This window comes from Dipodomys merriami, unplaced genomic scaffold (genome assembly GCF_024711535.1).
Source record: "Dipodomys merriami isolate MVZ:Mamm:240054 unplaced genomic scaffold, mDipMer1.0.p SCAF_2, whole genome shotgun sequence".
NCBI classification, from domain to species: Eukaryota; Metazoa; Chordata; class Mammalia; order Rodentia; family Heteromyidae; genus Dipodomys; species Dipodomys merriami.
Window position 1 is genome coordinate 82,755,382 of NW_027203381.1, and position 16,645 is coordinate 82,772,026.

General features: G+C 37.8%; 1 protein-coding gene across 1 annotated transcript in view; it reads left to right on the plus strand.

Moving 5' to 3' along the window:
* Positions 1-1,938: 1,938 nt before the first annotated feature.
* Guca1c (guanylate cyclase activator 1C) overlaps positions 1,939-16,645 on the plus strand; it is a 30,017-nt gene continuing 15,310 nt past the window's right edge. The window contains exons 1-2 of the mRNA XM_070028724.1: positions 1,939-2,142; positions 12,064-12,213. Coding sequence (XP_069884825.1) covers positions 1,939-2,142; positions 12,064-12,213 — 354 coding nt within the window. The remainder of the gene's footprint in view (positions 2,143-12,063; positions 12,214-16,645) is intronic.

Here is a 16,645-nt window from a genome sequence, read left to right on the forward strand (position 1 = left end):
CATTTATTGTAATCAGTGTTCCCTCATTTTCTTATGACATGTTTTATCTAGAGGATTCATCATTTGTGGATATCAATATTGTATTCATAATAAGAATTCTCATGCTAAGCTGGGTGCTGGTGGCTCATGCCTGTAATCCTAGCTACTCAGGAGGCTGAGATCTGAGGATCACGGTTCAAAGCCACCCTCAGCAGGAAAGACTGTGAGACTCCTATCTCCAGTAAACCACTAGAAAACTGGAAGTCGTGCTGTAGCTCAAGTGGTAGAGTGCTAGCCTTGAGCTGAAGAGCTGAGGGACAGCGCCCAGGCCCAGAGTTCAAGCCCCATGACCGACAAAAAAAAATTCTTACACTAGAAATGTTTAAATGTTTTTCTGTATCAGCAATTTAATCTTTCATGAAGACTTATATGCATAATTTATGAATAATTAATGCACATACTTTATATGGATAAACACAAATTTTGTGTCATAAGTCCTTCTGTTCTTGATCTATCCCAATTTTTCCTTCCACTAGGAATATTCTTGCCCCTTTATAAATGTTAACTATTTTTCTATACCATTTTTCTTTTAATGTAAAAACTAGCAATAAAAGTTAATGGCGCTAAGAAGCCAATCTTGCTTCCGGCAGACATTTGGAAAACATTTGAAGAGAGACCTCCACTGGATTCTCTTCACAGTTTCTAACCAAACTATCCTCAGAGCTGAGTTTTTACTCCTCTTCCTGCTTCTTACTCTACGTAAGAAAATTTCTCCATTCTAATAGTTTCAAGTCATTTGTGCAAATAATGAGCTCCAAGTTCTTAGGACCTTATTACACATCTACTAATTATAATAAAGAAATAGTGTTCTGTTGGAAATTTGTGTTGGAATGTTTGAAGCAAAATTAATCAGAATTACAGTAACTTTACTACCTGTCAGGCAATTCTTTAGTAAGTTAAGTAGGTAATCAGTTATGACTAATTCAGAGACCCAACTACAGACTGAGTAAAAATGAGAATTGGTCAAAGAATGGAGTAAAGTTACAAGAGAGGAAACAGACTGAAGAATTCACAGAACATTCCCATCTAGGGAATCTGGTTTTTGGTAGCAACATCCTTGAGGATTATTACCATCTATGGAAACTTTCCGTAGGTCCACTCTCCAACTTTTCAAGCTCAATTGTATGGGGACTTGGATTAGCTTAGCAACTAGAGTGGCATAAAAGTAATGGGCAGAATCCAGTGTCAGAAGCCATGGGGCACCAGAGGCTCACGCCAGTAATCCTAGCTACTCAAAAGGCTGCTATCTGAGGAGTGAGGTTCAAAGCCAGCCAGGGCAGAAAACTCAAACTCTTATCTCCAGAAAAAGTCTGTGGTTTAAGTGGTAGAGCACTAGCCTTGAGCACCAAGAGGCATAGGGACACCATCCAGGCCCTGAGTTCAAGCCCTAGGACTGGTTAAAAAAAAGCCAGAAAATATTTATAGATACACACACACACACACACACACACACACACACACACACACAAAGAGGGGGGGAGATACAACCCAATACATTTTTCTTCAAAGATTACTAACCACTGAATCTACAACTCTACTTACTACTAATTATCTGTGTGTCTCTAACCATCTAAGCCGCCAAAACACAACGTATGGTCACTGACGTGACAACATTATTCACTAAAATACTGCCCTTTCTACTTCACAGAAAACTGTCTCTCTGGTTGGTTATAAGAACAATTCCATCCATTAGTGGTAATTGACTTCAGTCTCAAAACACTACAGATGAATTAATCCCACTAGCTTTCTGTCCTTACTTAGCCCGTAACTATAAGAGGTTTAAAGTAGCTTCCCAACAACATATGTCAGCTTCAAGTTGTTGTGAGGAATGAGGGACTCAATTAAAAGAGAACATCCACAAAACAAACCCAAGCAAATGGTCGTGGACTGAGAATCACAATGGGGAACAGCAAATCACTGGCTGGTGGTCAGATGGCAATTTCTACACAAGAGACTTATAGGTGGTACAGAACATTTATGATGGAATATCCATCTGGCCTGCAAACACTTCATGAGTTTAAGACGCTTTTGGGTCTTCAAGGTCTGAATCAAAAGGCCAATCAACATGTCGATCAAGTTTTTAATACCTTTGACACAAACAAGGTAAGACCTTTTACTTCTCATTTGGCTATGATTCTTCATTTCCTCCCCTTTTCCTCTGTATAAATTAACCTCAGGTAAAAATTATGCATTCTACTAAACACAGAAGTCTTCAGACAACCCACAGCTTGTACGTAAGTCAGTCATTTAAACATATTTAGCACTGACGGCATGAAAATAATTGGGAAATAGCCTCTTCACCTTTGGAAATTTTCTGCATGTAGGGAGTTATTTTAAAACCAAATTAAATCTCGGCATGGAATTCTAATGCTATCGTTTAAATAAATCTAATAAGTGCAGATTGATTTACAAAGACTGTTTTCAAAGTATTTAATGCATTGGTGACATTTTATCGAAAAGCAAATTACAGGAATCTGCTTCTAAGAGTATGATTGCATCTAGACTGGCAGATAAAATCAATACAAATTAGTCAACACATTGTCTGCACTCAAATTAAAAGTTAGAATGCTTAGTATTAACTTTCTTCATATCTGCCCACTTTAGTTTGCTGGAAGTCAAAGCAATTTACAGTTTTCGTAAACTCAGATAACTTTTAGTTTCTAACAATTGATACTCAATGATTGTCCTGAATTTATTCATTCCTCAGGAACTTTGGCATATTTATTTTCATCTCTTAAAATAATACAAAAGTGAGAAGAGAAAAAAAGACATGGAGTAGGAAAAACAGTGCAAAAAAATAACTTCAAATTGTGGAGTTAAATTCTGACAGCTTTTTCTAGAGCCTTCTTTTACCTGTATAGTATTCTATAATTCAAAATGTACATGTGCTGACTAGAATAAAAGGGAGGAGAAAACATTAGCAATAGAAATGTTAATGATTTTAGAAGGCTATGCCAGTGATAAAGAAGGGATAAATAATTGAACAGAATAAAAACCAACCCACTGTGTTTTGGATCTATGGAATTTAGAAGATTTTGTAGATGCTTTTTTCAAAGTCAGAACATTATTGTCATTATGCTTTATCGTCAAATATGAATTAAATTTCACCCATCTAAGCTACTCAGAAAGCTGAGATTTGAAGATTGTGGTTGGAAGTCAGCCCAGACAGAAAAATCTATGAGATTCTTATCTCCAATTAACACAATAAAAGCTAGAAATGAAAGTGTGGCTCAAATGGTAGAGTACCAGCCTTGAGTGAAAAAGATAAGCAAGAAGAATGTGAGGCCCTGAGTTCAAGAGCCATTATCATACACACATGCACACTCACTCACCTACAAAATCACCCATTTAATATGACCACATATTCCTTCTCCTAAATTGTACTTAGTATAGCTGGAAGCCAAAGGAGTTCTATTCCCAAGAAGCAGGTTTCCTGTGGGAAAATGAGGTATATTCCGCCTTTGATCATAACCATTACCCACATTGTGCATATAGGCACAGAGGCCTATGTCTATTTACCTATGTTCACTGTTGCTGTCCCACTGTGGTTTCTGTAAGCTCCAGACAGCAGCTTTTCAGGCACTTCCCAGCACTCCTGAGACATTAGAAGATGAGCTACAATGGAGTTCTAGGATGTCACTTCCCATACTCATGATTCTATTGTTAGCCCAATGCATGTGAGTGGGTCTGGTGTCTAAGTCATCTGAATTGGGCACTGATGGCTCATACCTGTAATCCTACCTACTCAGTAGTCTGAGGTCCAAGGATCGTGCTTCAAAGTCAGCCTTGGCACAAAAGTCCATGAGATTCTTATCTCCAGTTAACTACAAAAACCCAGAAGTGGGGCAGTGGCCCAAGTGGTCGAGTGCTAGCCTTGAATACAACACTCTGCACCCACACCCAGAGTTCTCTTCTGTCCAGGAAACAGGGCAGAGATGTCAGAGCAGACATCTGGGAATGCAAGCCTTTGGTGTAAGAGCACTCACTGTGTTTCATCTCAAGAACAGCCAGCCCTGTTTCAAGAGCTTAGTTCAAGTGGCATGCAAATGCTGTTGACATTTCTGATTTATCACAGAGACTTTGTGTGTCTTTAAGGAGCAAGTGAGTCTAAGCATCAATGACTTATGCTACAGAAGGGGATGGGGAGTATCTCAACATAAAATCAGGTTGTAAAATGAGAAGAGTAAGGACTGCTTGTTATTAAGGAATACTAGCAAAGAAAACATTGTGCACTGGGAAAAAACCAAATATTTACTTAGATGACTCAATAAAAGCTATGAGATGTCCAGAATCCCTGACAATTTATTATTTCTATGGAACCCCTCTGTGGCTTTCTTCTTCAGTGTTCTGGGTAGAAATAATGCAAAATTCATTTCCTACTTGCTTGCCTCATCAACGTGCTGGTGAAACATTTCAATGGTCTGAGAGATGTGATGATGAACGTCAGTTGTAAAATTTTATATAGCATTAGGAGGCACATGTCCTATTTTAAGTTTCTGGGGGCTAACATTTCTAATGTTAAAAAGTTTGAAAATGTATGGTTGCCATTTTGCTGGCTTTCTATAATTTATTTGTCTCTTCTGTCAAACTCCTTTTTCATAGCCTTTGGTTGATAAGATACTAAGAAGCTTTTGATCTCTGGTTAATCTCTCATTTCTTACCTGGCTTTGGCTTGTATTCCAGCTAAATAAGCCTGGAAAAATAGTGTTTAAATAGGTATGGAGTTTAATTGTCATAATTTCTTCTATTGATCCTAGTAGTGACCCATGCTGAGCCCCGAGGATTTGGAGAAAAGTGAACTCCTTCGTGCATGATTAGTGAGAATGTAAGTCAGCACATGTATTATAGAAAGCATTATGGAGGTTAAAAATAACATTAATAATAATAGAATGTGTGCATAATTCAACAGTCTTCCTAACAGATATATACCCACCCAACATAAAATCAGTATGTGGAAGACATGTCTGTGTTCCTGTGTCCACTGCACCATCATTTATTTAGGATTCAAATTTGTTATTTTTATTATCTTTAAGTAGTTGTAAAAAGGAGTTACCATTCAACAAATTATGCATACAATGCATCTGATGATGTCACCCCTTCATTCTCCCTCATCCATCCCAACACAACCTCTCTCCTCAATTTTCTTAATTTCATAGGATGTGCATAGTATATTATGACTGTATTCTCTCCCTCTTTCTTTCATTTGTTTACCCCCCTTCCTCCTTACCTCCTCCCTAACCTTTTAATTCTCACTTTTACAGCACTTGAAAATTAGTCCCTACTTCTAATTCAGAAGCAGTTCTCATGACTCTTGTTTTATTGATAGTCCTAGTAGAGAAACACAGCCTTGAAACTAATAATGTAGTTATATCCATTTACTTGTGAGTCTGCTATTTTCGACATCCTAAACTCAACTCTTCTGCTCGTTAAAAGTCAAGAATCCAGGATTACACATGATAAAAGAGTCTAAGGAGATGAGCTGGCTGGAATAGGGTAAAAATTGATTTTTGTTTTGTCATCATATGAGTCTAGAGAGGCAGATTCTTTTTCTATTTTTGGCTTACAAACAATTTATTTTCTCAGTTCTAGGGACCAGAAGTTCAAGGTAAAAGACTTTGCAGATCTGTTTTACCCCAAAGACTCACTCCTTGAATGATACATGGAAACCTTCTGGCTATGTCTTCACATGGCCTTTGATGTTAGAGAGGCAGATTTTGATAACAGTAAGTCCAGGTTGACAACCTGAAGAAGTTCTTTGTGGAAAGCTGCTGCTGTTGTTGTAATCCAAGGCCTTCAGTAGTTATCATTAGCTCATTCGCAAGTGAGACATATGGGCAGTTAGTTGTCTTGACTTATCCTAGCTCACTGGAGACTTACTTCTAATTCACATTGGACCAGGAATGTGTGGAGCTGGCTGCATTTGGAAAGCAGATGGCCAGGGTTTCCCAATGTCCAGGAAACCTGTTAGTAACCAAGAGCCTGTTTTGTAAATATTATGAGAAGCCTCTTTTCATAGACCCTTGGATTTTGTACAGTCACAGTCAAGTCAAGAGCAACCATGACTGATCTGCATAAAGATCACATTATAAAACCAATTTACCAAGTCAGCAGTATGCTTCTCATCTTACCAACATGAGGCTCTCCTTGGGACATTCTAGCAACTCCATGTCTACTACAGATTATGTTTGCTGTTAATATTTGTGTCTATGGATGAAAATAGGCTCAGTCATAAGTCCTAAACAGATTTTTAAATTCATAGAAGAGATTAGTATGTATTTAACATTATAAAGGGCTTTGTTCTTTTCTTTCTTCAAATGTTAATTTTGTATCACTGACAATTGTCAATCATGAAGCACACATTAAATTTGTCTGGGTTTGCTTCCAACCATATGAGTACCCATTTGCAGACAGATGTTTCAATTCATATGTTGCTACTGACCCAGCACAGCTGGGAAATGTCATTGAAAAGTGTCAAATGTAAAGAAAAATATCCAAATGTCTTCAGGTTAAGAGGCTGTGAAGACTCATGAATTCTTCATAGAGAGTGTTGCTATGAAAATTCACAGAAAATTAATGCTGTTGAAATAGTTTTAATAGGAGCCTTTACTTGGCAAATTCTTATTTGAATTGTTATTTATTTTCTTAGTTTAGAGGGTGCATAGGACATATAGGACTTATAACTCATTAATCTAATAGTTATTTCTGTTTCCATGTGTCATTGTTTTGTTTTTGTACTGGAGATGGAACCCAGGACTTCATACATTCATATGCTCTACTGAGATGTAGCTTAGTGTAGCTCCACTAACCTTTAATTGCAACCTCATGAATGTTATTAGAACTCTGGAAACTGTTACTCCTGGGTAATATTGTGGAAGCCTTGTTGGTGTTGAATGACCTTATATGTGCAAAGTATGGTGCTTTGCCTATAGGTATGACAAGTACTAATTATATCAGTACTCCAAATTATCATTCTCACCATGATAACTATTATTTTAATAGCTATTCATACTAGTCTGTCCAGTTGTCCATCTGAAATGAAATGTTTCTAGAATGAAAATTCTAGAATTTAAATGAAGTCAAATTTCCTCAACTCAGTCTGAAAATTCATGGCTTCAGCATACCAAAATACCAGTATTTCAGTATTTGTTCCTGAGGTCACTTTGAGCAAATAAATGGAGAAGGACAAATGGTAAAACTATAGTGGACAGTTGATATCCATAGGGAAATTTCACAGGGGAGGGATAGTAGAAGGATGAGTTATGAAGTGACATGCACCTCTGAAACCCTAGAGAGGGGTAAAAATGGGCTTCTAATCAAGGAAGTGGTGAACACTTAGCAGGATCAAATAGAATCAAGATGACAACACCAGACTCCAAGATGGGAAGCTGAGAGCTTTTCCCTGGGGACAATGCAGCTGGAAAAGGCTGTTGTGATTGGGAATTGCAGCCAAACCCAGTGGTTAAAGTTTGGAGGCCCAAGGAATCCAAACTAGACAAACATTCATGTAAAGCACCAGAGAGCAGGTGGAGGAGAAGAGAAGGACCACCACTTCTGCTAAGTGAGAGGCACTGATTGCAGGGCATAGAAGTGCCTCACAAGAGATCCTTTGGGCTCAATGTTTCCCTGAGGCTAAGCAACTGTGGTACTCAAGACAGGGTTTCCTTGAGCAGCACCAGATGTGAAGGTAGCATAGGTAACAACATACAGCATCTTCAGACGCTTCAAGCTACACTTCAGTGTGCAATTGTGTCTACTCACAAGTAGCTCACAACCAGGAAGGAAACAAGCAACTATATTTCAGGTATGGAATTCCTCCAATATCTGCTATCTCTTCTAGAAACAGAATTGGATTATCCTAACTTCTGAGGACAATGCTGGGTACCATTGAGAGCAAAGACTTTGAAATAAGGCTGACTGTGCTTAAATCTTGGGTTTATTCACATTCTATTTTAATATTTTATCTTATATGTTTAACATAGTTGTGTATTTATTTTCTTTTTTCTCTCTTTCTTTCTCTCTCTGTCTTCCTTCCTTCCTTCCTTCCTTCCTTCTTTCCTTCCTTCCTTCCTTCCTTCCTTCCTTCCTTCTTCCTTTCTTCCTTTCTTTCTTCCTTTCTTTCTTTCCATTTTTTGTTGATTGTGGGGCCTGAACTCTGGGCCTGGGCACTGTCCCTCAGCTCCTCAGCTCAAGGATAGCGCTCTACCACTTGAGCTACAGTGCCATTTAGTTGTCTATCTCTTAAAATAAGAATGATAAACTACAAGCTCACTACTAGGACTAGAGATTCTAAATAGAAAGTGACCAGCACATTCCTGGATCATACACTATTTGTTTTTTTTTTAATTGATAGTGTCTCATAAGCTTTACAATTGAAAGTCTTTCACTTCACATTGATCATATCCTGAAAACAGCTGTGCTTATTGGCAGGTCACAGATGTTGCCTGGAGACCATAGAGCCCACCTGTGAGTTTTCTTTTGGGCAGAAACTGAAGTAGTTCGCTTTTGTTTTTAAATGTTACTGTATTAGGCTTCTAAACTCTCAACTATTTATCTGAAGCTATATTTCTCATCTTCTTTGCTTTCTTTGTAGATGTAAATGTGTGTTTATATTTTGCAAATTTTAGAGACCATGAGAAAACTTAAGTTTGATCTTACTCTGTTTCTATCTCTGTGTGTGTATGTGTGGAGAGAGAATTTTACAGGTATATAATCTTTTTCTCTCCATTCCCTTGTACAAAATGAAGTCATACTCCATGGTGCTTCCACATCCTGGCTTACTTAACTCTTCCCTAGAATGCTACCACTCCATTTTGAGAATATGATACAGAAATCTGCACATACGTTGGGATTTCAATTACCTTTCAATGTGTACTGTCAACCATTTATTTCCTGAGGCTTACTTGAATGAGTTCTGACTCTACATGCTTTCATTATATTTTAACTTCAAAGGAGATTCTACCCCTGCCAGATTAATTCTTTCAAGTTCTATGGTATAGAATGATGAAAAATTTTGATGTGAAAAAAGAATAATGTATCCGCATGTTAGGGCTGGTAGTAAAGGAATTAGTGAATGGAGATTGCTGAAGTGTGAATAGTGGGTTCTGTGGAGGAGCAGATGGGAGAGGAAATGAGGGTTGAAAAGAAATTCATAGGGCTGGGAAGGCGGCTCAGTGATAGAGCGCTTGCCTTGCATGCATGAGGCCCTGGGTTCAATTCCTCAGCACCACATAAGCAAAAAGAAAAAAGGTGGAAGTGACGCTGTGACTCAAGTGGTAGAGAGCTAGCCTTGAGCTGAAGAGCTGAGGGAGAGCACCCAGGCCCAGAGTTCAGGCCCCACGACCGGACCCCCCCCCCAAAAAAAGAAATTCATAGATGGGCTGGAATGTAGCTCAGTAGCAAAGTGCTCACCTAGCAAGTCCAATGTCTTGGGTTGGATCCCTAGTATGAAAAAGAAAGAAAGAAAGAAAGAAAGAAAGAAAGAAAGAAAGAAAGAAAGAAAGAAAGAAAGAAAGAAAGAAAGAAAGAAAGAAAGAAAGAAAGAAAGAAAGAAAGAAAGAAAGAAAGAAAGAAAGAAAGGAAGGAAGGAAGGAAGGAAGGAAGGAAGAAGGAGAGAGAGAGAGAGAGAGAGAGAGAGAGAGAGAGAGAGAGAGAGAGAGAGAGAGAGAGAGAGAGAGAGAGAGGAAGGAAGGAAGGGAGGGAGGAAGGGGAAGGGGAAGGAGAAGGAGGGGAAAGGAAAAAAAATAAATCCTTAGATTTCTTCTTCATTCCTTGAAGTTCTGAGGATAGAATCTAGTGCATGCTGTACTCCTGAGCTTCAAGCTCTGTCCTAAGAAATCAATATATTGCTTGCAACTGACATTGGTTCCAGATATTTGAATAAAGACATTGCATTATTTTAAGATTAATTTTATTTATTTATTTATTTATTTATTTTTTATGCCAATCCTGGAGCTTGAACTCAAGGTCTGGGCACAGTCCCTTTGCTTTTTTGTTCAAGGCTAGATCTCTACCACTTGAGCCACAGATCCACTTTTGGATTTTGTATTTTTGGATAACTAGTTGGAGATAAGAATCTCAGGGACTTTCCTTGCCTGGGCTGGCTTTGAATTGTGATCCTCAGATCTCAGCCTCCTGAGAAGCTATGATTACAGGTCTGAGCCTCTGACATCTAGCTGGAGATTAATTTTTGTTCCTGGACTGTGTTCTTGTAAGTCATTATTCTGAGACTGAACAATGTATATTCTTTTTTTAAATTTAATTTTATTTTATTTGTGAACATACTGTACAGAGGGGTTACAATTACATGGGCAGGATAATGCGTACTTTTCTTACCAAGCATTGCAGCCTCCTCCTTTGTTTACCCTTTTCTTACCTAATTGGGCTTAGTAAACCTATGTAAGTTCACATTTGGAGTAGGTGATTGAAAGCCACTCAAAGAGATGCCTAGATGATGAAATTGCTTGAAGGAAACAAGATAAGCAAAACAGCCTAGGTCTCTGGCTCCCAAACCTTAAGATATATGTAACTACTGAGGACTACATTGCTGATGTCATTTTGTTATTTTTGAGGGGTGAGGAGCTGTGAATATGCTTGTATCATTATCATAGGATTTTAGTGCTTAGAGTATGAAAGCCAGACACCTCTAAACACTGTGTTCCATAGGAGTGGCTGAAGCTCAGCTATGGAAACATAAACTGAAAAATTTTTCCCTTGGATCACTCCCAAACCAAGTGTTTGGAGATTCTGTTTGCATGCTTCCTCACCACAGCTGCAGGAACATCTCCTCACTTCAGTGATAATTACTTCTCTCTCGTTGTTGAAATGGATAGATATATTACTCTAGACAGATAGATACATTATATATATTACATATTATACATAGATTAATCTGTATTTTCTTCTTGTTTACAAAATAAATATCTGTCTAATACTCTTTCTAACATCCACACAAGCTGCTTAATCACATTTCCCAGGGAAATATACATTAATAGAAACCCTTAATCAAAAGTCAATAGAAATGTGGAATATTGAAGTGAAAACAGACAGTTCTGCTTTTGAAGGAGATGTGCTCTTGTTTGAGTAGAAATTTCCTCACCCCAAACCAACTTTTATTGTGGATTCATCACGTTGTTCACTTAAAAAATATCCAGTGAAAAATATTTATGCTCGTCTCTTGATTGGGCTTACCCAAAGCTTTAAAAGCCTGCCTGGAAAACGTTAGATTCACCAAATGTTCGAAAGGTGACACTGCTTAATCTCACCCATTACAACATCATGCAGGTGACATTAGGAGATAGAATCACTGAGATGAATGTGAAAGACTGAAGGAAACCATCATCAAAGAAATGGGAAGATTACCAAACCGTTAATGCAGGTTTGCAAGGAGGCTACCTTTGTGACTCTTTAGGAAATTCACCCAGTAACTGCCCAGAGGATGGGGAAGTCGGTGCCAATGTGATCCTTTGAGCCAAATTTAGCCAACAGATTATAATAAATGGCTCTTGCCTTACCAGGCATTTTTATTCAGTCTAGTTTTGTTAGGTGATGTCATAGCATGTCCAAAAATAAAAGCTGTTCAAGTTGCTATTGTAAGCAGCTGTACTTTACCACAGTAAAATGTCATACAGCTTAAAAGTTTTACTAGAAAAGTACAAAACAAAGGCAAACTTAAAAGCCAAGCCAATGGGACATAATTATCTGCTAGCATAATTGTCTATGGGTTATTGCTCATGGTCTAGAGAAGGATAAAAACTGCAATGACAAAAACTTAAGATAACCATGGTTAGGACTTCAAAAAGCAATGTAGCTGCTGAGACTAGTTTAATTATTTCCATGGCATATAGGATTTTATGATAATAGGTATGATTGACAGCACTATGTCAGCACCATTGAGGTCTACAATTTTAATACCTATAAATGTATTTAAAAATGAAGTATGAGGAAAAAGGTCCTACTCATGATGACTCCCCAAATCATTATCAATTATTATTGATAACTATTTCTTTTTCCACCTTGCTTTCATAGGATGGATTTATTGACTTCACTGAATTTATTGCAGCTATAAATCTAGTTGTCCAAGGAAAAATGGAGCAAAAATTAAAATGGTATTTCAAGCTCTGTGATACTGATGGAAATGGGTCTATTGACAAAAAGGAGCTACTGAACATCTTCACGGTAAGTGGGTATAGAATATCCTTTGCAAGACAGTATTTAGATAGCCAGTGGTAGCCCATGTTCTGTTTGGCTCTCTTGGGATGTGCATAATGAGTTGTTGAAGCAATTCATATTTTACATATATTTTGGATTATTGATTGAACTGCAAACTAGAGCATGCTTCTTGGTGTAGTCCAACCTGAAGTTCACAAATTTAGCAGAGCATTGAGATGCAAAATGAAATATATATGATGTTCTAATACAACTTATCATTTTCTGTCCCTCAGTGCAGAAAGTCTATGAGGAACAGGTAGAATATGAGATCTTGTATAAAAATAGAGCAAGAGACATGGACTAAGATTGAAGGTTATATGAGGGCGAATCTTTCTGGTAGCTGGACTAAAGTGTTAATAGTAGTACAAGATGTCGGGTACTTTTTACCTCTGAAACTCGATGGGTACCTTCATAAACCACTATAGCACCACCGCTGATCCCAATAGAGTCAAAGATATTTTCATGGTCAAAAAAAGAAAATTTCAGTACAAAAAATAATTAATTGAGATGCTGTATCCAAATACAAATAAGTGTTGCAATAAATATCATGAATAAAACACACTGAATTGGTAACATAAAAACGCAGAGTTAAAATCAGATATTTTAGATCCTAATTTGTTATTTTTTAAAGAAGAAGCTGAGTTATAAAGAAAATATGTAGTGCAAATATGGGTGAACTGCAAGAAAAAAATGAATAATTATAATAGAATATCTTAATGTATTAATGAAGAAAACAAAAGTGGAAAGCGAAATCAGTAAATGTAGAGTTAACCAACATATGACATGAATTCAAGGGTATGATAATACCAGTATTTTTATCACTTCCATCTCATACAGTTCATTTACCACCACTCCAACAACAAAAAATAGTCAGAATAACTTTTCATTGAACTTCATAAACATTAAAATTCAGAAATATTCTACATACCTCACATATTGCAGCACAAAATTAGGAGAGTAAAATAATCTCTAGAGAGCATACAACTCTAAGTAAATTTGAAGTCCTCTTCAATGCAAATACCCTAGGTTATTCTCCAAACAATTAAAATGTAAATATAGCATTTAGCTCTTAGGGAATATCACCAAAGTATTAAATCAAAGCAAATTTCATAGAAAGTTGGAAATTTAGTTTAAGAAATTAAGTTTATCTTTATTTTAGAATCAGAATTATCTATTTCTGGTCTGGAAATACAATCATAAGAATAAAAGGTTCATGATTTACATCATAGAATCATTCAGATGAACTAAAAGAAAAATGTTTAATGTGGTGGAGTATGTATTTATTTAAAAGTGAATGGCAGGCTGGTTGCCTGTGGCTCATGCCTGTAATCCTAGCTACTCAGGAGGCTGAGATGTGAGGATTGCGGTTTGAAACCAACCCGGGCAGGAAAGTCCCTGAGACTCTTATCTCCAATAAATCACTAGAAAACTGGAAGTGGTGCTGTGGCTCAAGCAGTAGATTGCTCGCCTTGAACTGAAGAGCTGAGGGACAACACCCAAGCCCAGAGTTCAAACCCCACGACCGACTGAAAAAAAAAATGAATGGCATATGAACATTCTTTCTATACAATGCAAGGGAGAAAAGCAACAGCAGAGTTAAGAATTTATATATTTATAGTGTGTGTGTGTGTGTGTGTGTGTGTGTGTGTGTGTGTGTGTGTGTGTGTGTGTGTGTGTGTGTATGTATGTCCATAGGAGGTAACACTGTTCAAAAAGAAATGTACTCATTACTTACGTAACTGTAACCCTTTACATTGCCTTTACAATCAAACTTTAAGAAAAGAATAAGGGGCTGGGAAGGTGGCTCAGTGGTAGAGCGCTTGCCTTGCAAGCCTGAGGCCCTGGGTTCGATTCCTCAGCACCATATAAGCAAAAAGAAAAAAGCCGGAAGTGGCGCTGTGGCTCAAGTGGTAGAGCGCTAGCCTTGAGCTGAAGAGCTGAGGGACAGTGCCCAGGCCCAGAGTTCAGGCCCCACAACCGGACCCCAAAAAAAAAAAAAAAAGAAAAGAAAAGAATAATGTATACTACATAATTTATAGTTTCTATACATATAGCAAGTATACCAAAATGGAATTAAACTCAGGTATCAAGAGATCACAAAATACTACAATATAGAATGTTCAAGGGAAACACATAAATATTAATATCAATGTAATGGCACAAAAAGTCAAAGAAAAGTGTATTAGTCAGCTTCGTGTTACTGTTACAAAATATCTGAGATAAACAACTTAAAAGGAGCAAAGGCTTGTTTTGACTAATGGTTTCAGAGGGAGGTCTTTTCCCCTGGTTGTTTGAATATGTTGACCTTGGGTCTGGGGCAAGGCAGACTACTGTGGTAGGGAACACATGGGCTAAGGAAGGCTGCTCACTGATTTCAGCCAGAAAGCAAAGAAAGAGAGAAATTCAATATCTCTCTCAAGGCCATGCCCCAACAACCTAACTTCCTCCCTCTAGGCCCCACCCCCTAAAAGTTCCACCACCTTGTAATAATACCATAGGCTGGAGACCAAGCTTTCAGCACATGGGCCTTTGGGGGATATTCTAGATCCAAACTATTGCAAAAGGGACGTGGAGAAAAACTTCTTGTACAGGACCACCGAACTCAATAATGTACATTTAAGGAACCATTGAGAAGTGGATTTATTCTGTTTAAGAAATACAATGTTGGGGCTGGGAATGTGGCTCAGTGATAGAGTGCTTGCCTAGCATACATGAAGCCCTGGGTTCAATTCCTCAGTACCACATAAACAGAAAAAGTTGCAAGTGGCACTGTGTCTCAAGTGGTAGAGTGCTCGACTTGAGCAAAAGAAACTCAGGGACAGTGCCCAGACCCTAAGTACAAGCTCCAGGACTGGCAAAAAAACTAAAAAGAAAGAAACCCAATGTTTGAGTATACAGATTAGGTGTGAGAAAGCTAAAGAAACAGATCATGACAGTAAAGTGTGCATTGTGGGCACTGTTGGAGAAAAATCTGCATTCTTAGGATTTGTTGGAGCAAAAACTGCTGAGGTGTTTTCCAGAGATCTGCTCTGCTACAGGCCTTTGAAAGAAGCTTGTCTCAGATGTTGTCCAACAGGGCTACCGGGAGAAGTAAGATGAACTCAGGAGGAAAAAAAAGCTAGAGAAACATCTAGAGTAATGGTTTGCAATAGCTGGAGACATTTCGGTTAATTGAGGAGTTATTATTATTATTGGTTAGAGACCAGGAATGATGCTAGAGATTCAACAGTACCCAGAACATCCCTGGATATGAAAGAAGGAATACTCTAGTCCAAAGGGTCAATGGTAGGATTGCTGAGCTGGACAGGGATCAGGATTCACATCTGTGGAACTGCAAGAGTGAGACAATCTCAGTGATGAAGAAAGTGTATGTCAACAGAGAGTGGTAAATACCCATCAGACAAGACCGCATTGGAGCTAGTTGACTATGACATTTACTATCAAGTAAGAACTTGCCCATTCCCCTTCTCTCCTAATTTCTCTGTAAAAGACTGACCAGCAAAGTGAAAGAGAGAGTAGTTATGCTGAAAGGGGAAGGAAAGGAGGAAGGAAAACCATGGCTCTTTGCTCACTCCCACCCTGCTTCTTCTATAAACATGAGAGACAGATGAAGAGAAGAAAGGAGAGAATGCATTTGGAAATTAAATTCATATTCTACAAAATTAAGGAAAGAAAAGGAAGGGGTGAGAATGTTGAAAGGGGTGACATTGACCAAGATACATTGCATTCATAAACTGCTTTGTGAATGGCAACTCCTGTGAAGTAATTATACTTCAAGATAATTAGAGAGAGAGAGAGAGAGAGAGAGAGAGAGAGAGAGAGAGAGAGAGAGAGAGAGAGAGAGAGAGAGAGAGAGAGAAAGGAAAAAGAAAAGCAACAACCAGAATACTCCTTTCAAATCCTTTTAAGCCCTGTCATCCTTCCAACCAATATAGACAAATCAAAATTTATCACCTTTATATGCTACAAATCAAACTTTTATATATAACTTTTATATACCATATGTTGCTTCAAAAATGGGGGGTTATAAAACAGCCAAATTTCCAAACATTGAGAAACCCTGGAAATGTTCATCTAACATATTGCTACACATATGAATGCTTACTATTAATTCTTGTCTTACCTTTTACTCAGATGGCTGAAATCTGAACTTGCTAAGGCTAAGAATGTTGTCAGTGCTGTTTGTAATTAATAGTGTTTTAATCAAGATTAGGAAAGCAATTTCCAGATGAAGAATTCACTTTTATTTTATTATGAATTTCTCTCTCAAGCCAAGGTCATTTAATTTAAGCATTTTGGGTTTGGGGTTAAATCTCCCTTCTAGAAAGCCTGGAAAATGTCATTTTCCTGGGGCTCCTAATGATGGAGAACCATCAATGATCCTGGATGGATATGACAT